The sequence below is a fragment of the Gorilla gorilla genome, chromosome 16 (genome assembly GCF_029281585.2).
Source record: "Gorilla gorilla gorilla isolate KB3781 chromosome 16, NHGRI_mGorGor1-v2.1_pri, whole genome shotgun sequence".
Lineage (NCBI taxonomy): Eukaryota > Metazoa > Chordata > Mammalia > Primates > Hominidae > Gorilla > Gorilla gorilla.
The window spans coordinates 101,039,713-101,063,406 of record NC_073240.2 but is presented as its reverse complement, the minus strand read 5'-3'; the positions used below and the strand labels follow the sequence as shown (position 1 = coordinate 101,063,406).

General features: G+C 49.6%; 1 protein-coding gene, 1 long non-coding RNA gene and 1 pseudogene across 2 annotated transcripts; 1 reads left to right on the top strand and 2 right to left on the bottom strand.

Annotated features, from left to right (window-relative positions):
• The window catches only part of LOC101132165 (uncharacterized), a 169,592-nt pseudogene extending 164,775 nt beyond the window's left edge, over nt 1-4,817 (bottom strand).
• LOC101139904 (uncharacterized) lies at nt 3,921-23,392 on the top strand. The gene is made up of 7 exons (XM_063698878.1): nt 3,921-4,022; nt 5,763-5,853; nt 9,511-9,715; nt 12,241-12,412; nt 13,047-13,149; nt 15,427-15,644; nt 22,759-23,392. The coding sequence occupies exons 2-7, from the start codon at nt 5,803-5,805 to the stop codon at nt 23,390-23,392; spliced, it is 1,383 nt and encodes a 460-aa protein (XP_063554948.1). The 5' UTR covers nt 3,921-4,022; nt 5,763-5,802.
• Nucleotides 23,030-23,459, bottom strand: LOC129527222 (uncharacterized). Its single transcript, XR_010131093.1, has 3 exons — nt 23,362-23,459; nt 23,179-23,279; nt 23,030-23,089 (listed from the first exon to the last, which is right to left on the bottom strand). It is a non-coding gene; the product is annotated as an uncharacterized lncRNA (long non-coding RNA).
• Nucleotides 23,460-23,694: the final 235 nt, after the last annotated feature.

Genomic DNA, 23,694 nt, shown 5'->3' with positions numbered 1-23,694 from the left:
GACTAGATGGTATAATCATCCAACAGAAAGTGCACAATAACTGAAGCCACTGCAGAGGAGTAAGTTATGACACGGATCTACAATATTGTTGAGTGAAAAAGCAGATTACAAAAAAAATCTGATTTTTCAAGGGAGAGGGAACATATACAAACACAGGAGAAAAGAGATGCACAGATGACTGGAAAAATACAAAATTCTGATACTGGTACCTACTGAGTGGTAGAATTATCGATAATATTTTCTAGTTTTGCCTAAAAATTTTCTAAATTTCTTAAAATAAGAAGGTTTTGTTATCCATATTATAAAATATCCACCACCACCACAGGAAACTTAACCTTCAGCACAAACTCTACAACATGTTCAAAGTTTGTTCAGTTTAATATTTAAGAGACAATCTATTTTGAAAGACATCTAAAATGATGACCAATATTTAAACCTATGCCTTAATATTTTTCAATCATATTTTGTAAATTTTGTAATTTTGATAAGGTTAAGCTTTATATCAATCTTGAAAAGATAAGTTTTCTATTTGTCTTTAAAATATGACCTAAAATATGCCAGTTTTTAAACAGCGAATGGTGCTCAAAAACCGCAATATAAATTCAGGCAGTGTTCCTTACATAGAATGTTTAAGTGCTTCTAACACTGCTGTTTTTCACCAGTTATGAAAACACATTACAATTATCTAAGCATCTAATTATTCAGGTCCCTTGTTTCTCCTCCATTCTATTAGTTTTATAGTAATTTTAAGGCCTGTGAGGATGAAGTTGTCTGTGATGGCTACCACAAAGGTTACCATAAGTGGACAAATTTCAAACAAGTTTATCTCCACTACCATCCCCACCATAAAACTGTCTTGATCAAGGGCAACACATTTCAAGGTTAACCAAGACAACCTCTTTACCTGTCACTGCTCAAGAAAAGGATTTTTTGGTCTTATTTAGAATTAACTTTCTGTATCTATTTTTCTCCATAAATCCACTGAGGCCAATGTGTGGCTCTATCTCAAGCTCCAGCAAGCAAAACTGCCTGCCAGAAGGTTCAGTTTTTGTATCTTTCCAAATGTAGGACACAGCTCTCTTTTGATATGATAGTTTTTTGAAAATTGATACATAAACAACTTCTCGAAAGTTCAGCGAGGCACAGTGGCTCACGCCTGTAATCCCAGCATTTTAGGAGGCCGAGGCAGGTGGATCACGAGGTCAGGAGTTCAAAACCAGCCTGGCCAAGATGGTGAACCCCGTCTCTACTAAAACCACAAAACTTAGCCAGGTGGGGTGGCAGGTGCCTGTAATCCCAGCTACTCGGGAGGCTGAGGCAAGAGAATCGCTTGAACCTGGGTGGCGGAGGTTGCAGTGAGATGAGATGGTGCCACTGCACTCCAGCCTGGGTGACAGAGTGAGAATCCATCGAAAAGAAAAGAAAAGAACAGAACTTCAGATATACAGCAATTGTAATTCTTCTGAAAGCTACTTATGGGACACTACTCTCATACTTTGCTGTTCAATAAATGTGGGGTGGAGAATAAAGTAAACTGACAGAATTACCATATAAAATAAAATTCTAAGTGCTCTGACAACAAAAGAAACTTAAAACACACACACACACACACAAACACAAACACACACGGTTTTCCCTGCTAATCATTTTACAACTAAACAACCAAAGTAGCTAACCCAGAGCCCACAACAGCAGAGTAAAAATTCTAACACTTGGTTAAATAAAAATGCACATATGCCGCTGTGAGCTAAAAAAAAAATGCTTTCAAAGAGAGACAGTAATTACAGCTACTAAGAACATCATTGTAAGCAAACTGAGGCAGAGAAAACAAAGGTGCTGATGAGGAATTGAACCACCTAACCTGCAGAAACCCACTGGATGGTTTCCTAGGTTCCGAGTTGGCATTATCTTTCAGAGTGATTTCTAAAAGAGATCACATAATACTGTTACAAAGGATCTGGAGAAAGGGACCCTTGCTTTATCTCTCTGGTTCTCCAGTCATGCTTTACATTTTCACTTCTTACACTCTCTTTCATATGAAATCAATTTACAGACTTCCATCAAGCCCTTAGAGACCTTTTTGTACTATCCATGACAAGTTCTTGATGTAGCTCTGCACTTTTGACAAATTCTTAGCAGTTAACTTACAAGGTAGTTAAGATTTTTGTTCAAGCACGATATAGCTAGAATAGGGTCATATACTCAATAAAACAAATATTTACCAAGCATTTACTGACTGGAAGATAAAAAGCACAAAGCATAATTATAAAATATTTTCCCCTGCCACCATAAAAAAATGTAAAAAGACTTAAGAGTATATAGCATAACATGACCAAAGTAAAAATAGTGAGGACCAAAGAGGGGAGGAAGGGAAAATATCAACATCAACTGAATATGACCCAGGAGAGCCTTGATGGTCAGACATGTAAAGACAAATTGGGTAGGGTTAAGGGGTGGAGGTCAGGGACGCATCCTACAGGGGAAAAACAGCTGACACAGAAGCCTGAAAGGAAAAGCGGGCAGACACCTGTACGGGACTCTTACCTGCCGCCTTGACTGTACAATGAGCCCTTCCAGAACACAGCAGTGCGCGGCCAGGCCCCGGGGAGAGGGATCGCTCAAACAGCACCAGAGGCTGCATTCCAACTTTTCCTCCGTCAACGAGTGCGTTTTCATTGTTAGTTTCTCCTTAAACACAAACTTAAAAACAACTGGCTTAAATCTACTATCGCATCTTGCGTGATCATGTTTGTGCCTTACAGTGACAGGTTGCAAATGATAGAAATTCAACTCAAACTGTCACAAGAAAAGAAGGAAAGGCTTGTAACTATTTAAACATATTGCTAATTAAAGATATCTGGACAAAGTGACTCAAAAAAAAAAAAAAAATTGGCCGAACACGGGGGAACAGGGAAAACCTGACTGAAGAATGAGGCCTTAAAACTTAAGGGCCTTGGGTCCCGGCGCGGTGGCTCACGCCTGGAATCCCAGCACTTTGGGAGGCAGAGGTGGGTCATTTGAGGTCAGGAGTTCGAGACTAGCTTGGCTAACACGGTGAAACCCCTTCTCTACTAAAAACACAAAAGTTAGCCAGCCTTGGTGGCGGGGCCTGTAATCCAGCTACTGGGGAGGCTGAGGCAGGAGAATCGCTTTAACCCGTGGACTGTCAAGAGACACAGGCTGCAGTGAGCCGAGATCCCGCCACTGCACTCCAGCCTGGGCGACAGAGTGAGACTGTCTCAAAAAAAAAAAAAAAGAAAAGAAAAGAAAACTTTTTTTTTTTTTTGAGAGAAGTCTCCCTCTTGTCTCCTAGGTTTGAGTGCAATGGCTTGATCTCGGCTCACTGCAACCTCCGCCTCCCGGGTTCAAACGATTCTCCTGCCTCTGCCTCCCAAGTAGCTGGGATTAAGGCGCCTGCCACCACGCCCGGCTAATTTTTGTAGTTTTTAGTAGAAACGCGGTTTCACCATGTTGGCCACGCTGGTCTCGAACTCCTGACCTCAGGAGATCCGTCCGCCTCGGCCTCCCAAAGTGCTGGGATTACAGGCGTGCGCCACCGCGCCCAGGCAAAAAACCCGACCATCTTAGAGGCCTTTTCCCTTCCGCGCCTGGGCTCAAACAACGCTGGAGCGCCCTGCCCCGCCCTGTCGCGGTCCCGGGAGCAGTCCCGCTGACTGAGGGCGACCATGAGTCCCAAGAGGTCTCCGGCCGCGGCGGGCTCCCACCTCGGTGCGTAGCGACGGCGGCCAAGAGGGGCCAGCAGCCCCCAAGTCAGCCCCGCGCCAGGAGCCGGACAGACGCGCCCTCCGCCTCCTCCCACCCAAGCCTCGCGCAGTCCCGGGGGCGGGGCCGGCTGAGGGAGAAAGGGGCGGGGACCCGGCGCCTCTACCCGTTGCGCTGCCGTTTGTCTCGGGACTCCCCCCTCCGACCCCGCGCTGCCCTGCGAGGCCGCCGCCGGGCGCCTCACCGTTATGCTGCAGTGGAGCGTGAGCCGCGGCTGCGGCTCCTGGTTCTTGTGGAAGGTAGACGCCGGCAACTTCAGCTTGGCCTTAACCCTGACAGGGACATCTTCCCCTCATCTCCGGCGGGAGGGGCGCGGAAGGGGAGCCGCTGTCATGGCTGCGACCACCCGGCGGGACCGCCCGGGCGAGCCCTCGCGGCTTCGCCTCTCCCCGCCGCCTCAACCTTCGTGGGAGCGCGGATGGAAAATGGCAAGGGGCACCGAGGCCTCGGCGGGGAGCTGTGTGGCGGCCTCGGGGGCTGCTCCCTTTGTAACCGACGCCACCGACAGGAGGGGCGGCTCCTGTCAAGCCGCAGCTTAAAAGGGCAACAGCGGCCGGGCGCGGGGGCTCACGCCTGTAATCCCAGCACTTTGGCACTTTGGGAGGCCGAGGCGGGCGGATCACGAGGTCAGGAGATCGAGACCATCCTGGCTAACACGGTGAAACCCCGTCTCTACTAAAAATACAAAAAATTAGCCGGGCGCGGTGGCGGCGCCTGTAGACCCAGCTACTCGGGAGGCTGAGGCAGGAGGATGGCGTGAACCCGGGAGGCGGAGCTTGCAGCGAGCCGAGATCGCGCCACTGCACTCCAGCCTGGGGGACCCAGCGAGACTCCGTCGCAAAAAAAAAAAAAAAGGACAACAGCACCACCGTCCCCGCTACCGCCTGGGAAAGGGCTGCCCCAACCCTGCCACCTTCCCTGTCACCCGTCAACCCGGCGCGCACCCGTTTTGGCGGTTGCACGAGTCCAGAGCGTGCGCGCGCTCCCGGCTGCCCCCTCCTCCCCTTGACCCAGCACCTTTCTGCCCGACCCATCTAGTCCCTACATTCCTCACACTTGCCTACTGGAGGCTCAGGGCGGCACAACCATCAACTGTAGAGTGTGTGTGTGTGTGTGTGTGTGTGTGTGTGTGTGTGTGTGTCTCCCAAGGGAACAGAGCACTGCTGAGTTTAGGTTGATTATTAGGTCGTGGACTGTCAGCAAAATACAGTCACAAGAAGGCTGTGGGCTGTTTTGTGTTTTGCGGTGACATCATGTTGCTCATGTTTTATGTTTTTCAGAGTTCATTAGTTTCTATTTGTTCTCAGTTAATATCCACCTCAATAGATTGCATAAGTAGAATACCCCCAAACTGAAAGTCACCTACATAAAGTGTAGTGAAAAATATGTCACCCACTTAAACTATAGCTTAAACTATAGTTGAAGTTGTATACACACTAGTTTTGTGTAGCCAACACTAGGTAATGGGTAAAGGCACAGGATCCTGGGGCTCTACTGCCTGGGTTCAAGTTCCAACTTAGCCATTTGCTGGCTGTGAAATACTAGACAACTTTAAGCCTCATTTTCTTTTTTTTTTTTTTTAACTTGATCCCAAATGTGATAGTAAGTCTCAGTTTCTTGATCTGAAAAACAGAAATTATTCAATGAGAGTCTATGTGAAAACATTAAAGTTTTTAAAGCCACTGCCTGGCTCAGGAAAGTCCTCAGCTTTAGCTGTTATTAGCTATGATAATTATTGTATTGGCTACACGTGCATTAATGAGGTAGGAAAATGCTCAAGGATAACAACCAAGTATCCAGATTATCTCATGAGACCAAGAGAGATGCATATGTGTGCATGCTCATGTTTCAGCTCAGAGCGCTTTGTCTAGAAGGCTCTTGAACTCAGAGGCCCAGGCACTATCAACTGGACTTTGCAGTGGAGGCATCACTTTTGTTGATCAATGAAATTGACATAATGCTCTTTTTTTTTTTTTTAGCACCGACCATGTGCCGAGAGCTAACTGTGTCAAGAAGAGCATGCTTCGGTTGGCTGGAGTGAGCAATTCAACTTGTGGAGGAGTGAGAAATGTTAGTGTTGAGACAAGAAACATAAAACCCCAGGGTAAGGTAGGAATCAGTGAAAGGCAGAGGAACTGCCGTCCAGTAATGAGTTAGGCTTTGCTGGCTTCTGGCCCTACAGATGGCTCTTTGGAGAGGAAAAAATTAAGCTAGGCCCGAGGGCACAGATCCTAAAGGAATGCTGGCAGCCTAGGCTGTCTATGGAAGAGAAGCAGAGGGTGGCACCTGGTTGAAAGAGGGGGTTGGGGGACATAGCTTGAGCCTGTGTTTACAGATGGGGTCCTCTGATTCCTGCGACTGGGGAAGGAGATCGTGCCGGATCAGGGGACCTCAAATCAGAACTCTTCCCACCCACACCCCTTCTTTTCAGGGCGTCTTTCATTGCAAACAACAGATAAGCTAGTTGGAAAGCTCAGCAGATTCTCGCGGTGGTGCCTAGCAGGCCAGGCCTAGCTGCCGTTTAGCCTGTGACTGAGGATGATGCCACTGGCCTGTAAACACACATTGGAAAATCTTTATGTCCATGGACACGCCATGCCCCACAGAGACAGCTGTGCATGGTTCTTTAGGTTTGGGGTGCTGTGCTGGCAGTTGCCTGATAAATGTGTAGGATTAAAATGGGATGCCCTGGAGCTTAGCTAATCTTTATCCCCCTCCCCCCTCTAAAATGAAGGGGCTGCTAGTTTTGTTTGCTTTATGAAAGATGGATCTGTCATTGTTTTTAGAACCTTTGGAGAAAGATTTCTTGGGAGGAAGCGATCCTGAACCCCCAGAGATTTTCTCATTTACTGGTGCACCAGCTTTCGAGTCCTAGGTCTTCATCCTGGCTCAGCCACCCTCCAGCTGTGTGACCTTTGAGAAGTTGCTTGACTACACTGAGTCTCATTATCACCTATGAGTGGAGGTTGCTACATTGCTACTGTATGGAGCACCTACCCCCAGGCACTCTTACAGGGTGATGGTGAAGATTAAATGCAATAATAAGGCTGAAGGAGGAGGATCGCTTGAAGCCAGGAGTTTGAGACTAGCCTGGGCAACAAAGCCAGACCACATTTCTATGAAAATGTTTTTTTAAAAAATTAGCTGGACTTGGTGGCTTAGGCCTACAGTCCAGCTACTCGAGAGGCTGAGGTGAGACCACTTCAGCCCAGGAGCTTGAGGCTGCAGTGAGCTGTGATTGCACCACTGCACTCCAGCCCGGGAAACAGAGAGAGAACCTATCTCAAATAAATGAATAAGTAAATAAATAAAATAATAAAATAACGCATGCAATTAGTACACTAGTACATGATCAGGCACATGATAAATGCTCGATAAATGGTAGCCTCAATAAACTTTGTAATATTTTAAGGGAGGATGTCCTTTGGACTCAGCCCAGTGACAGAGCATTTGAAAAGACTGATTTGTATGATGGCTATTTCCTACAGATACAAGACTGTACCTCCAGGGACCCAAGGCATTGGCTCAATGGGGCACCTTGTTCTGTTTACTCTTGTTTTGGTCAGCACCGATTGCCCTAGGGCTAAGCAGGACTGCCACCACAGACTCAGTTGCCAAGAGTATCCCCCTCCCCAAGCTAGCCATGGGAAAGCCACTCGCATCGTAAGACTACAGGAAATCAAAGGGAATAAAAAGCACAATTTAGTCACCTACTCTCCAGTTGATGGGCAATAGGTTTTTGCTATTTTGAACAGAGCTGTTAGGAACATTCCTTGTCCACATCCCCTGTTTTACATAGGCAAGAATTTCTCTTGCATGTAGAGTAGAATTGCTGGGCTGGGAGGAGTGTGAATATTGAACCTTATGAGATGGAGCCAAATTGTTTTCCAAAGTGGTCATACCAGTGTATACTCCCAGCAGCAGTTCTTAAGAGATCTCAGGATCTCTATCTTCTGGTGATTTCACAAGCAGTCAAAAAGAATGAACGCCAGTGATAAACAACAATAAGAACTTTAGCAATATAATATTGTGAGAAAAACAAATTCTAGAAGGATGCATACAGAATACTTTATATAACTTGGAAAAGAAAATGTATATATAGGCCCAGCATGGTGGCTCATGCCTGTAATCCTGGCACTTTGGGAGGCCAAGGCAGGAGGATTGCTTGAGGCCAGGAGTTCAAGACCAGCCTAGGTAACATAGCAAAACCCTTTCTCTACAAAAACTAGAAAAATTAGCCAGGTGTGGTGGTGCAGGCTTGTAGTCCCAGCTACTCATGAGGCTGAGGTGGGAGGATCTCTTGAGTTTAAGTGTTCAAGGTTATAGTGAGCCATTATTGCACCACTGCACTCCAGCCTGGGCAACAGAATAAGACCCTGTCTGCAAAAGAAAAAACAAGTAAATAAGTAAAATTTAAAAACAAAATGTGGGCTGGGCACAGGTTTCACGCCTGTAATTCCAGCACTTTGTGGGGCTGAAGTGGGTACCTTATGAGGTCAGGAGTTCAAGACCAGCCTGATCAACATGGTGAAACCATGTCTCTACTAAAAATAGAAAAATTACCTGGGGTGGTGGTACGCGCCTGTAATCCCAGGTACTCAGGAGGCAGAGGCAGGAGAATCACTTGAACCTGGGAGACAGAGGTTGCAGTGAGCCAAGACTATGCCATTGCACTCCAGCCTGGGCGACAGAGCAAGACTCCATCTCAAAAAAAAAAAAAAAAAAAAGGTTTTTTAAAAAGATAAACACCATTGACAAACAAAAGGAAACATGACAACTGATACCACAAAAACTCAAAGGATCACTAGTGGCTATTATCAGCAACTATATGCAAACAAATAGGAAAACCTACTAAAAATGGATAAATTTCCAGACACATCCAGACTACCAAGACTGAACCGGGATGAAATCCAAAACCAGAACAGACCAACAACAAATAATGGGATTGAAGCAGTAATGAAAAGGCTCCCAGCAAAGAAAAGCCTGGGACCTGATGATTCACTGCTGAATTCTAGCAAACATTTAAAGAAGAACTAATACCAAGCTTACCCAAACGATTCCAAAAATAGAGAAGGAGGGAATACTTCCAAACTCATTCTACAAGGCTAATATTACCCTGATACCAAAACTAAAGATACATCCAAAAAAGAAAACTACAGGCCAGTATCACTGATGAATATTGATGCAAAAATCCTCAACAAAATATTAGCTAATTGAATTCAACAACACATTAAAGTTGGGGTGCAGTGTCCCAGGTTCACTCAACCCTTCCTGTTTTCCTCTCTGTGTGTGTCTACTTTGCTGTGTTCCCTGGTGGCAGCGGCGGTGGCAGTGTTGGTGCGTGGGCCTCCCAGGACAAGGGGAAAGTGAGTATGTCCTTTTCTTGCCTCCTGCCAGGCATCTGCAGCCTGGCACAAGCTCTGGCCAGGTCTTCAAGCAAGGGACCTGGAGATGTTCTTTTCCAATTTCTGGATTGGTAACTTGAGGCAAATTCTGGGCACTAGAATCAGAACTAAGACGAGACTTGAATCAGGGGAGTCTGGGGTCCTGAGAGGCAGAGGCCTGAAACCATCTAGAGCATGTGGGGAGCTGGGTGTGTGTTCAGGCCAGTTGCCTTTCTCTGTGCTTCAATGTTCCAGGTACCTTGGAGGGACTGAGATCCTAGGGATTGCTGGAGCCTGGCTGCATGGCCTGGCCACCCTGATGCCCTTGCATTCTCCGTGACAGGACAGCAAGGCCGAGGAGAATGGCTCCCACAGCTTCATGCACTCCATGGACCCACAGCTGGAGCGGCAAATGGAAACCACCCAGAACCTGGTGGACTCCTACATGGCCATTGTCAACAAGACCGTGTGGTACCTCATGGTTGGTGCGAAGCCCAAGACCATCATGCATATCATGATCTACAACGTGCATGCACCGCCTCATGGGGGTAGGCGGCTCCTGTGGCACTGGGGATGCAGATGGCCATGTTGGCCTGGGGGAGATGCTGACCAGCCCTATGGGACCAGGTCCAGGGAGGGAGGCATGCTCCAGACCAGAGCTGTCTCATAGAAATATAACATGGGACTGAGGACAGTGGTCCATGCCTGTAATCCCAGCACTTTGGGAGGCCAAGGCAGGAGGATACCTCGAAGCCAGGAGTTTGAGACCAGCCTGGGCAACATAGTGAGACCTGGCCTCTACACAAAAATTTTAAAAATAGCTGGGCTTGGTGGTGGCATATCCCTATAGTCCTAGCTACTCGACAGGCTGACATTAGAGGATCACTTTGAGCCCAAGAGGTTGAGGATGCAGTGAGCAGTGATCTTGCCCTCTATACTCCAGCCTAGGGACAGAGTAAGATCCTATCTCCAAAAAAATTTTGAAAAACCTGAGTAGACAGGTGTCCTGGTAGCATGATAGGTCCAGGGTGCCCTCCCAGATCTGTGACTTGCACAAGCGACCTTTCCTCTGGACCTCAGTGTCCCTATCTGAGTGAGAAAAGGGCAATGGGGGGCAGATCTTTGAGTTTAAGCTGTGTAGAAGCCGAATGTGAAAAGCTATACTCAGGGCTTCAACTCCAGCACACAGTCCCAGCAGGGGCCAGCGGGAGGTCAGGGCAGCACAGGCATCAGGACCCAAACTCCTTCCTTCTTTGCCCACTCTCAGACCAAGGAGTTCATCTTCTCAGAGCTGCTTTCCAACCTGCACTCGCGTAGGAACAAGAAGACACTCCTGGAGGAGTCGGCAGAGCAGGCAGACCAAGGAGTTCATCTTCTCAGAGCTGCTTTCCAACCTGCACTCGTGTGGGAACAGAAGACACTCATGGAGGAGTCGGCAGAGCAGGCACAGCGGCGCGACGAGACGCTGCTTCTCAGGACTGCTGTCCAACCTGCACTCGCGTGGGAACCAGAAGACACTCGTGGAGGAGTCGGCAGAGCAGGCACAGCGGCGCGGCGAGACTCGCGTGGGAACCAGAAGACACTCCTGGAGGAGTCGGCAGAGCAGGCACAGCGGCGCGATGAGATACTACTTCTCAGAGCTGCTGTCCAACCTGTACTCGCGTGGGAACCAGAAGACACTCGTGGAGGAGTCGGCAGAGCAGGCAGACCAAGGAGTTCATTTCTCAGAGCTGCTGTCCAACCTGTACTCGCGTGGGAACGAGAAGACACTCCTGGAGGAGTTGGCAGAGCAGGCAGACCAAGGAGTTCATCTTCTCGGAGCTGCTGTCCAACCTGTATTCGCGTGGGAATGAGAAGACACTCCTGGAGGAGTCGGCAGAGCAGGCAGAACTAGGAGTTCATCTTCTCAGAGCTGCTGTCCAACCTGTACTCACGTGGGAACCAGAAGACACTCCTGGAGGAGTCGGCAGAGCAGGCACAGCGGCGTGACGAGATGCTGCCTCTCAGAGCTGCTGTCCAACCTGCACTCGAATGGGAACAAGAAGACACTCCTGGAGGAGTCGGCAGAGCAGGCAGACCAAGGAGTTCATCTTCTCGGAGCTGCTGTCCAACCTGTACTCGCGTGGGAACGAGCAGACACTCCTGGAGGAGTCGGCAGAGCAGGCAGACCAAGGAGTACATCTTCTCGGAGCTGCTGTCCAACCTGTACTCGCGTGGGAACGAGCAGACACTCCTGGAGGAGTCGGCAGAGCAGGCAGACCAAGGAGTTCATCTTCTCAGAGCTGCTGTCCAACCTGCACTCGCGTGGGAACCAGAAGACACTCCTGGAGGAGTCAACAGAGCAGGCAGACCAAGGAGTTCATTTTCTGAGAGCTGCTGTCCAACCTGCTCTCGCGTGGGAACCAGAAGACACTCGTGGAGGAGTCGGCAGAGCAGGCAGACCAAGGAGTTCATCTTCTCAGAGCTGCTATCCAACCTGCACTCCCGTGGGAACCAGAAGACACTCCTGGAGGAGTCGGCAGAGCAGGCAGACGAAGGAGTTCATCTTCTCAGAGCTGCTGTCCAACCTGTACTCGCGTGGGAATGACTAGACACTCTGGAGGAGTCGGCAGAGCAGGCAGACCAAGGAGTTCATCTTCTCAGAGCTGCTGTCCAACCTGTACTCGCGTGGGAATGACTAGACACTCTGGAGGAGTCGGCAGAGCAGGCAGACCAAGGAGTTCATCTTCTCGGAGCTGCTGTCCAACCTGTACTCGCGTGGGAATGACTAGACACTCTGCAGGAGTCATCAGAGCAGGCAGACCAAGGAGTTCATCTTCTCAGAGCTGCTGTCCAACCTGCACTCGCGTGGGAACGAGCAGACACTCCTGGAGGAGTCGGCAGAGCAGGCAGACCAAGGAGTTCATCTTCTCGGAGCTGCTGTCCAACCTGTACTCGCGTGGGAACGAGCAGACACTCCTGGAGGAGTCGGCAGAGCAGGCAGACCAATGAGTTCATCTTCTCGGAGCTGCTGTCCAACCTGTACTCGCGTGGGAATGACTAGACACTCTGCAGGAGTCGGCAGAGCAGGCAGACCAAGGATTTCATCTTCTCGGAGCTGCTGGCCAACCTGCACTCGCGTGGGAACCAGAAGACACTCGTGGAGGAGTCGGCAGAGCAGGCACAGCGGCGCGAAGAGATGCTGCTTCTCAGAGCTGCTGTCCAACCTGTACTCGCGTGGGAACGAGAAGACACTCCTGGAGGAGGCGGCAGAGCAGGCAGACCAAGGAGTTCATCTTCTCAGAGCTGCTGTCCAACCTGTACTCACGTGGGAATGACTAGACACTCTGGAGGAGTCGGCAGAGCAGGCAGACCAAGGAGTTCATCTTCTCGGAGCTGCTGTCCAACCTGTACTCGCGTGGGAAGGAGAAGAAACTCCTGGAGGAGTCGGCAGAGCAGGCAGACCAAGGAGTTCATCTTCTCAGAGCTGCTGTCCAACCTGTACTCGCGTGGGAACGAGCAGACACTCCTGGAGGAGTCAGCAGAGCAGGCAGACCAAGGAGTTCAGCTTCTCAGAGCTGCTGTCCAACCTGCACTCGCATGGGAATGACTAGACACTCTGGAGGAGTCGGCAGAGCAGGCAGACCAAGGAGTTCATCTTCTCGGAGCTACTGTCCAACCTGTACTCGCGTGGGAAGGAGAAGACACTCCTGGAGGAGTTGACAGAGCAGGCAGACCAAGGAGTTCATCTTCTCAGAGCTGCTGTCCAACCTCTACTCGCGTGGGAACGAGCAGACACTCCTGGAGGAGTCGGCAGAGCAGGCAGACCAAGGAGTTCATCTTCTCGGAGCTGCTGTCCAACCTGTACTCGCGTGGGAATGACTAGACACTCTGCAGGAGTCGTCAGAGCAGGCAGACCAAGGAGTTCATCTTCTCAGAGCTGCTGTCCAACCTGCACTCGCGTGGGAACGAGCAGACACTCCTGGAGGAGTCGGCAGAGCAGGCAGACCAAGGAGTTCATCTTCTCGGAGCTGCTGTCCAACCTGTACTCGCGTGGGAACGAGCAGACACTCCTGGAGGAGTCGGCAGAGCAGGCTGACCAAGGAGTTCATCTTCTCGGAGCTGCTGTCCAACCTGTACTCGCGTGGGAACAAGCAGACACTCCTGGAGGAGTCGGCAGAGCAGGCAGACCAAGGAGTTCATCTTCTCAGAGCTGCTGTCCAACCTGTACTCGCGTGGGAACGAGCAGACACTCCTGGAGGAGTCGGCAGAGCAGGCAGACCAAGGAGTTCATCTTCTCAGAGCTGCTGTCCAACCTGTACTCGCGTGGGAACGAGCAGACACTCCTGGAGGAGTCGGCAGAGCAGGCAGACCAAGGAGTTCATCTTCTCAGAGCTGCTGTCCAACCTGTACTCGCGTGGGAAGGAGAAGACACTCCTGGAGGAGTCGGCAGAGCAGGCAGACCTAGGAGTTCATCTTCTCGGAGCTGCTGTCCAACCTGTACTCGCGTGGGAACGAGAAGACACTCCTGGAGGAGTCGGCAGAGCAGGCAGACCAAGGAGTTCATCTTCTCAGAGCTGCTGTCCAACCTGCACTCGCGTGGGAATGACTAGACACTCTGCAGGAGTCGGCAGAGCAGGCAGACCAAGGAGTTCATCTTCTCGGAGCTGCTGTCCAACCTGTACTCGCGTGGGAACGAGAAGACACTCCTGGAGGAGTCAACAGAGCGGGCAGACCAAGGAGTTCATCTTCTCAGAGCTGCTGTCCAACCTGCACTCGCGTGGGAACCAGAAGACACTCGTGGAGGAGTCGGCAGAGCAGGCAGACCAAGGAGTTCATCTTCTCAGAGCTGCTGTCCAACCTGTACTCGCCTGGGAACGAGCAGACACTCCTGGAGGAGTCGGCAGAGCAGGCAGACCAAGGAGTTCATCTTCTCAGAGCTGCTGTCCAACCTGTACTCGCGTGGGAAGGAGAAGACACTCCTGGAGGAGTCGGCAGAGCAGGCAGACCAAGGAGTACATCTTCTCGGAGCTGCTGTCCAACCTGTACTCGCGTGGGAATGACTAGACACTCTGGAGGAGTCGGCAGAGCAGGCAGACCAAGGAGTTCATCTTCTCAGAGCTGCTGTCCAACCTGTACTCGCGTGGGAACGAGCAGACACTCCTGGAGGAGTCGGCAGAGCAGGCAGACCAAGGAGTTCATCTTCTCGGAGCTGCTGTCCAACCTGTACTCGCGTGGGAATGACTAGACACTCTGCAGGAGTCGTCAGAGCAGGCAGACCAAGGAGTTCATCTTCTCAGAGCTGCTGTCCAACCTGCACTCGCGTGGGAACGAGCAGACACTCCTGGAGGAGTCGGCAGAGCAGGCAGACCAAGGAGTTCATCTTCTCGGAGCTGCTGTCCAACCTGTACTCGCGTGGGAACGAGCAGACACTCCTGGAGGAGTCGGCAGAGCAGGCTGACCAAGGAGTTCATCTTCTCGGAGCTGCTGTCCAACCTGTACTCGCGTGGGAACAAGCAGACACTCCTGGAGGAGTCGGCAGAGCAGGCAGACCAAGGAGTTCATCTTCTCAGAGCTGCTGTCCAACCTGTACTCGCGTGGGAACGAGCAGACACTCCTGGAGGAGTCGGCAGAGCAGGCAGACCAAGGAGTTCATCTTCTCAGAGCTGCTGTCCAACCTGTACTCGCGTGGGAACGAGCAGACACTCCTGGAGGAGTCGGCAGAGCAGGCAGACCAAGGAGTTCATCTTCTCAGAGCTGCTGTCCAACCTGTACTCGCGTGGGAAGGAGAAGACACTCCTGGAGGAGTCGGCAGAGCAGGCAGACCTAGGAGTTCATCTTCTCGGAGCTGCTGTCCAACCTGTACTCGCGTGGGAACGAGAAGACACTCCTGGAGGAGTCGGCAGAGCAGGCAGACCAAGGAGTTCATCTTCTCAGAGCTGCTGTCCAACCTGCACTCGCGTGGGAATGACTAGACACTCTGCAGGAGTCGGCAGAGCAGGCAGACCAAGGAGTTCATCTTCTCGGAGCTGCTGTCCAACCTGTACTCGCGTGGGAACGAGAAGACACTCCTGGTGGAGTCGGCAGAGCAGGCAGACCAAGGAGTTCATCTTCTCGCAGCTGCTGTCCAACCTGCACTCGCATGGGAAGCAGAAGACACTCGTGGAGGAGTCGGCAGAGCAGGCACAGCGGCGCGACCGGATGCTGCTTCTCAGAGCTGCTGTCCAACCTGTACTCGCGTGGGAACCAGAAGACACTCCTGGTGGAGTCGACAGAGCAGGCCGACCAAGGAGTTCATCTTCTCAGAGCTGCTGTCCAACCTGTACTCGCGTGGGAACAAGAAGACACTCCTGGAGGAGTCGGCAGAGCAGGCACAGCGGCGCGACGAGATGCTGGGCATGCACCACGTGCTGAAAGAGGCTCTCAGCATCATCGGCGACATCAACACGAACACCGTCAGCACAGCTACGTGGGCCCATGGACGACGCCTAGCTGCAGGTACAGAGCATCCCGGCTGGACGCAGGTACCAGGGCTGGCCCCCACTAGCCCCAAAGCCCCCCAGCCTCCATGGCTGAGCTTGTGGGCTCTTGGAACAGGCTCTGTGCCCCAGCTGGCAGACATGGGTTCTCTCTGGAGCTGTCAGAGAGCTCGTGGTTTATGGTGTAAGGGCTGAGAGCTTGGAGGGGGTTGTGTGCAGGGCTGTACTCTGAGGCGGCCAGAGGCCTAGGAATGTCATCCTGGGCACGCTGTAGCTGTTGTGAAGTCTGAGTCATGCTGCCAGGGTGGGCATCTAGCTCCCAGCCTGGGAGTGCTGAGAGCCAAATCTACTGCAGAGCAAGGGTGATAGTCAGGGTCCCACATCCTCTATCTGTTGACAATCCAGTGGTGATCTAAGATAAAACCTTGAGGGTCCCATACACACGGTCAACCCACAACACACCTCACAGGCCAGGCAGGGACACACAGTCCCCTTCCCTCCCTCCCAGGTACCATCATAGCTGATAGCGTGTGGCTGAAGGCAGTGTCCCTGGCCCCCGCTGAAGCACTACCGCCAGCCAGCAGACTCACGCACCTTGGCCTGTTGCTTCTAGAGGTTGCCTCTGCTATTCAGCCGAGGGGACCATAGTGCATGCTGGCCCGGCTGAGCTCCGCCCAGCAAGCCCACCCACCTCCCTTGCCATGGACTCTCCCTCTTCTGCTTTTCCCAGCAGGAAGGGCCCAGCCTCACCTTTGTGACCTGCAACCCCCAACAAGCTGAGGCTCCCCTCTTAGACTTATAAGTCTATAGCCAGTGGCATCCAGCTGCCTGTCCTCCCTACCTCCCGGAGGGTCCCTTCAGAGGGTACTGGGCTTTCTCACTGCCCAAAAGGGGCTCCGGCGATCACTCCAGCCATCCATCCCTTTTAGCTTCATCGTCCTGGTTCAAGCAGTGTTCCTTCTGTATCTGGCCTGGTGGCTGTTGTTTTGGGTTCCCAAAAGCAAGAGGTGGCCCCGGGCCAGTGGGTTCAAAGACAGGGTGACCAGAGAAGAGGGACACTGGAGGGGGCTGAGCATTGCTCTAAACGGTGGGTGCACCGCCCTGGGTGCCCTGAAAGAGGCCAGCGTGTGTGGGGTGAGGAGGGCCGCCGCAGCCCCCAGGCACTAACTGTGAAGCATTGCTCTGAACGGTGGGTGCACCGCCCTGGGTGCCCTGAAAGAGGCCAGCGTGGCCGGGCGCGGTGGCTCACGCCTGTAATCCCAGCACTTTGGGAGGCTGAGGCGGGCGGATCACGAGGTCAGGAGATCGAGACCATCCTGGCTAACACGGTGAAACCCCGTCTCTACTAAAAATACAAAAAATTAGCCGGGCGTGGTAGTGGGCGCCTGTAGTCCCAGCTACTCGGGAGGCTGAGGCAGGAGAATGGCGTGAACCCGGGAGGTGGAGCTTGCAGTGAGCCGAGATCGCGCCAGTGCACTCTAGCCTGGGCGACAAAGCAAGACTCCGTCTCCAAAAAAAAAAAAAAAACAGAGGCCAGCGTGTGTGGGGTGGGGAGGGCCACCGCAGCCCCCAGGCACTAACTGTGAAGCTCTGCCTCCCTCCTTCTTCCTCCCCTTTCCTTTCCAGCCCCACTTTCCCAGGAGCCTCGCCATACCCGCACCTGCGCCCTCCCCACCCCAGCCCTCCCACAGCTGCTGTGGCACACCTGTGCTCTGCACTTGCCTCATCAGCTCTCTGCTCGCTTTTCTCTCTCCTGCTTCTCTCTGCTTGCTTTTCTCTCTCCTGCTTCTCTCTGCTTTCTCTCCAACTGCCAGCTGATTGGGTCAGGCAAGACCATCCCATCCTCAGAGCCCCAGCCCCCACTTCGATCTCTAAACAGATCCCTCCTCTTCTCGGAGACCTCCCTTTCCAAGCCTGCCTGAGCGGCTGTTCTGTGACTTGACAGTGGCTCCCCCAGCCTCAAAGCCAGCCCCCTACATCTGTGACTTAGTCTGTTGTAGTGGTGAGCTGACACATCCAGGTGTGACCACTGCTGAAAACTTGTGCCCCCTTTGTGATATGCCCCGTCCTGCTCTATAAATATCTATAAATACATATATAATATATGTACACATGCACCAACACGTGGCCGACCACCTCGTCTCTAGTGCTGGGAATCAGTCACCCTGCTGTCCTTTTGGAGTCTTGTGGCCCAACAAGAGAAAGCTGTCCCCTGACATTGCTCCTCCAAAGTGCGCCACCTCCAGTGAGCCTCCCTGTCATGCCCAGCCTGTGGACAGCCAGCCCCGCCATCCCTCCCGCCCCCCACCAAGCATGGGGGTGCTATGCAGGCCTCTGTGTGGCCTGACAGTTTCTACCAGTCCTGCTGTCCCTCGGCTGAGAATCAAACCCATTTCTGGATGGCGGGGAAGTGTGTCCTCTGCTGGCTGTGTTCTGTGTGGAGCTCAGAGGACGGGAAAGGCCAAGCCATTTCTAGGGTGCTGTTGGGAGCTGTGAAAAGGTCACACCATTTCCAAGGGACACTTTTCCTGGAAAGCCCCTGGAGCTTAGCTGGCTCTTATCCTGTGAAGCCGGCTCTGGCCACCAGGGGGCAGGGCCGTGAACTCAGCCTGGAGGGAGCCTGAGGGGCAGCCGGCACTCTGGAGGGACAGACAGAACAGGCCACCAGGTGCAGACAGGAGAGGGAGGCAAGGGGATGGAACAGAAGACACCTGGGGTGGATGGAAGTCAGTGCCCTTAGGTGCTGGTACCTGTCTTCCCGGCCATGGCTAGATCACGCTTCTGAGCCTGTTGGCTGTCAGGGCCGGGCTGTGCCCCATAGGTGCCATGGCAGTCCCCGTGGAATCCCCCAGGCGTCATCAGGCAGCATACAGGTAACAGACCTGGAAGGTCCCCAACAGCCCAGCTGGACACGCTCAGACACTCCAGGGCTTCTCGTTCAGTGGCACAAACACCAGGACCCACTGAGGGAAATGGGAACACACCAGGCTGAGCAGTATGGCTAAATCCGTTTATTCCAAAATAAAAAGCAAAATAAACGGGAGTCGCATCACCAGGAGCCATGACCCCATCCCCGCCTCCTTTCTTTGTCCTATGCTAGCAATACATAAGTTTCCCAGCCACAAATAATGATTAGACCCTCCTCCCCATGTGCCAGCTCCAACCTCCTCTAGGTACGATACAGGGGCGGCCCTACCCTCTGGAATATACAAAACGTTACACAGATACAATATGTACACCGGGGAAGGGGGGCCACCCCAGCAGCTTGTGCCCTCACCTGGTCCACAGTTAGCCCCACTGTCCCGCCTCAGCTGCGTCTCTGAATAAGAAGATGGGAGCCCCCCCGAGGGAAAAGTTACTATGGTGAGAGTAAGGAGGCCATCAGACCTCCTCCAAACAAACCACCTCTGCCAGCCTCTGGCTCTTAAATAACAATCATCATCATCCAGAAATTTAAGGACTCAGCCCTGGTCAAGGCGGCAAAGGGTCTGTTTGTCTTTCCCCATTAGACAGAGGTCTTGTGTGGCTACCGTAATTGTAAAGGGGTGACTGGGAAGGGGTGGTAGGGTCATGGTGGCAGTGGAGACTCCAGCCCTACTTCTCCAGGCTTTGCTGACAGAGGCCTGCTTTTAATTTTTGTTTTTATCCCATGACTTTTTTTAAAATCCCGTAACTTCTTTTTCATAACTTTTTTTGTAACTTTTCATAAAATTTTTTTCTACTTTTTTGCCACAACTTTTTTACATTTTTTAACCCATAACTTTTTCACTCTGTAACATTTTTTAATCCCGTAACTTTTTTATTTTGTGTTCTTTTAACAAACACTTGCATAGCTATATTACAATTTTGTAAAAATGAAACAGATTATCTCATGCCAAGCATGCCCAGCATTCGCACAGTATCAACACCTTTAATACTATAGTTTTTCAAGACATGCAAAACAAAATTTTAAGGCAAAAACAGCACTTGGCAACAATTTAATAATTTATTACATTACAGTTGCATCACACTAGCAGTCAATAATCCCACTTTAGGCAAAAGTTTTTCAGTATTTCCATTATACCTTCTGTTTACAAGAATTCATAAATTGGTAAAATTCATTCTAAGAAAACTTGGCAAATAAAGCTTTGGACTGGAATTGGCATTTCTTTCTCTACTTTTCCTTCCCACCGTTTCTTTCTTTAAACTATAGTATTCATATTTTAAAATGTTTTATTTCAGAACTTTTAAGATAGCAGTTACATTTTTTAATAGTTACACTATTTTTAAATGACTCTTTAAAGTTTTAGAGAAACTATATTATGGATAGGGCTGATTTACATTTTCAAATTTTCTAAAAATCAGCTTTGGTTTTAGAACCGATTTCTTTTTTTCATTTCTGGAAAACCTATCAGGTTTAATCAAATACTTTAAAAATAATTATTATATATTGCAATCTTTAAATAGGTGTTTTGATTCTTCCTGCAGAAATTCAAATTGATTCAGTTGAACTAGCATTTTAAAATTCTATGTTTCTGATGAACTCTAACCTTCCTTCTAAGCAAATCAAAACTGCATTGTACTGAATGAGGAAGAGCACAAATACTTGGCTGAATGAGGTATTGCAAAAGACTGTATGCACTTTGAAGAAAGACAAGTTAGTCATACGATTTCCATTCTTTTTAGCTTTCTCTTAAATATATGACAAATACCTACACAAAGAGTGGTATTTCAGTTAATGTAGTAAATTTATTTCCAGACTGACGTTCAGCTTAAATATGCCCGTATGTGATTTAATCCATAGGCACCTGAGGAACACATTATTGTCAGACTGGTTACAGATGCTAAATGCTAGCTGAAGGTCATTCCTAGTCATTGATATTTATCAGGGTAAAAGTGAAGTGATTTCAACAATAAAAGTACCTTTGAAATAATTTACCAATGTATTAGATAAACCCAGTTTCAGAATGATAAAAAACGTTAGACCAAATAGATGTGGCTAATTAACAGTGGTATGATTTCTAGCCTGAGGGTTTAAAATGGACTTAAAGTAACTGTCTTTAAACTGAACTCAAAGAATGCAAAAGCAGCAAGTTCAGAAAATAAAAGGCAAGAACAGGACTTTAGGTCCATTTTAAACCCACGGGCTAGAAATCGTACCACTGTTAATTAGCTGCGTTATTTGGTCTATCATTTTTTCTTTATCATTCTGAAACTGGGTTTATCTAATACATCGATACATTCATACAATTTGGAAGAGTCAGTTGAAGTCACAAGGACCCAATATTTGCGCTCTTTCAGTGAATGCAGGCAAATCTGTTATTCCATCGGTAAAATCGTATTGTTGCTCTCCTGTTAATGTCATATTTAGAAAAGTATCATGAGGACGCCAAATGCTAAAAATGGAGATGGTCTAGTAACTAGAAATCCCCACCCCAGGGAGCACACATACACATCTCCCTACATCCTAATAATGTGATGTGTTTTGGAACACAGACATTAGAAGAACTGTTGAGTCTTTCCCAAGCATCAACAAGTTATGATTTAGGCAATGTATGACTGAAATCATTCATTCATCATGCATAGGCACAATCACATAAATATTGCACAAAATATGTCCCTAACTGAAACTGAGAGGTACAAAAACATATTTCACTCTTAGTAAACAAGTTTGTGAGGAAATATAACTCTGTGATTGTATAGACACGTTTCCTGATAATACATTGACATTCACAAACAGTAGATTGCACTGCAGTTTATAAACATTTTAAATTGCATAAACTTCTCCTTGATTTTCAAATATAGTATAATACTGTCTACTAAAACTCCTTTTTGTTTCAACTAAGTACTCTCACATATATTAGTTTATAATAATGTTTGTTATTATTTTTTAAAGTGTTTTCCATTCAAGGAAAAGAAGTAAATTCCTATGTCAGAGTAACCAAGGTGGTTGAAGAATAGGTATTAGCCACAGAGGTGTAGATGGTAAAAATCAATCTTCAAGCCTCAAAGAAGCTCCATGAACAGAGAGGAATGCCAGGTGTCACAAGCTTTCCTTCACTCTAATTCATTCTTGACTAGAGCCTGTATGCCTGTTCCAGGGACATTTAAACTCCTAAAGGATTTCTTATGATCTTTACTAAATAAGAAGAATGCCAGCCAGCACTCTTTTGTGTACTGGGACATGTGGTCATGTGATTAAAACAGGTAACATCAACTCTGACTTTAAAATGTATTATAGACACAAATGCTCTAAGCTAGGAAAGGTTTTCCACATCTACAGTCAATGATGGGAGCCTTTCATTCCTCAGAAATGATCAGTTTTTAGGTCATCGAGAAAGAGTACAACTGCTGCAGCTCATGATGCAATATCTTCATGAGCCCAGAGCACATACAAATCCGAAGGGAACTACCATAGTACAGCACTAATTGTTGGCACCGGAACAAATGAAACACACTCTATCCTGCACAAACCTGCCAGAGCAGGCCACTTTCCTCTTCTGTGAGATTTTAAAAGCTCCCCCAAAATGTTATTACTCCCATCGCCAATACACAGAAAATAGGGGAAAGGCTGTTTCCAGTTCTCGGCCTTTAAACAACTCTAAATGTCAGTACTCATAGTGGCATATTACAAAGTAATAAACAGTGCACACTTGGGGGCAAACCACATATTGAGCTAATGAAGAGCTCACTGTGATTAAGATTAGATCAAACAATAGCAGAACATAAGCAAATTTTATCTGAATTCCATAATGAACATACATGCTGCAATAACATTAAAAAAGCATGGCAGCCTATTCCAAACCAGCAATAATAATTTTGTGCAAATAGTGGGTCTTTGTGTATTTGAACTCCCACCACGTAAGGGCAAACTTGATATGCATGCTAATGACCTACAATTATGAAACTAAAAAAGGAAAATGCTGAAGGATGCCAGAGTGAACATCAGTGAAAGCCACAGAGACCCACTCTCCTTTAACTTTTTACAAATAAACTTAAACTATAAATTACAAACACAAATAATCATGAGTGGCTCTAACATTCAAATGAAGTAAATGAATTGGGTAGGAGATAAACCCCATAACTTTGTTCCCTTTTTTAAAATTTCTTGAGCAGCTCTTTGATGATGGTGATGTTTATCTCCTTCTTCTCAGCAGCCAAGCCCAGCAAAAGAATGGCATACAGGAGTTGCTGCACAAGCCTGGGTGCTCCACGCTGTCAGTGAGGCTCACCTCACAAAGATCTTTGGAGAGAAGGAGGTGGGGATCTGAGTGCAGTTCAAGCCGCCCCTGCCCCTGCCTGCCTACCCTGCCTGAGGACTCTACTCACCACCATGCTTGTCAGCACCCACAAGCTCCTGGGGGGCTGGGGCTCCTGGACCGGGCTCATCAGCAGGGTTCAGGGCAGTGGTCAGGAATTTGCCGTGCCCCTCCTTGTAGCCACCACAAGCCGCAACATCATCTCCAGCAGCTCCAGCAGCTTCACCTGGAGGGAGGGGTGCTCAGCTGTTACGGACCTACCGGCGCCCACCCTCACGCCCACCCCCACCCCTGCAGAGATGTTGCACACCCTACCTTCATCTCCTCCGTGTCCTGGACCAGCCTGATGATGTCCTCCTCCCGTTGCTGCATCTTTGGCACTGCCCCCTGGCTGTGTTCTAGGGTGATGAACTTTCCTGCAGGAGGACAGGGCTCAGACGCTGAGGTCCCTCCGACGGCCCTGCAGCTCCCCCTGCCGTGCCCTGGCCTCCCACTAACTGATGACTTCTGTCTTTCCAGTACTGGATGAATCGAAGTTCTAGTTTCTCCGCTCGCTACCTCAGGTCCACCTTCTCCTCCAGGAGGTCCATAAGGCCGCTCTGGAGCCAAAATAATGGGTTCACATCTCGGCAGCAACCTGCTCCACCCCTGCCCTTCTTGGCCCATGCCAGGACTCACTCACCTCCAGCTTCTCCATGACCTCCTGCATGGCCCGGTGGGTCTCCCCACTCACAGACTCGCCCCCAGTCAGTGGGGCTGGGACCGCTGCCTCTGGCTTCTGCTGGACCGAGGCCACCAGGTGAGCCATGTGCTGGCAGCACACCCTCTGCT

Coding starts and splice junctions, on each gene's coding strand:
- LOC101139904 (XM_063698878.1), top strand. CDS start 5,803: ATGCTTCGGTTGGCTGGAGTGAGCAATTCAACTTGTGGAGGAGTGAGA. Junction 5,854..9,510: donor CTTGTGGAGGAGTGAGAAAT/GTTAGTGTTGAG, acceptor TCTCCGTGACAG/GACAGCAAGGCCGAGGAGAA. Junction 9,716..12,240: donor GCATGCACCGCCTCATGGGG/GTAGGCGGCTCC, acceptor CAGAGCAGGCAG/ACCAAGGATTTCATCTTCTC.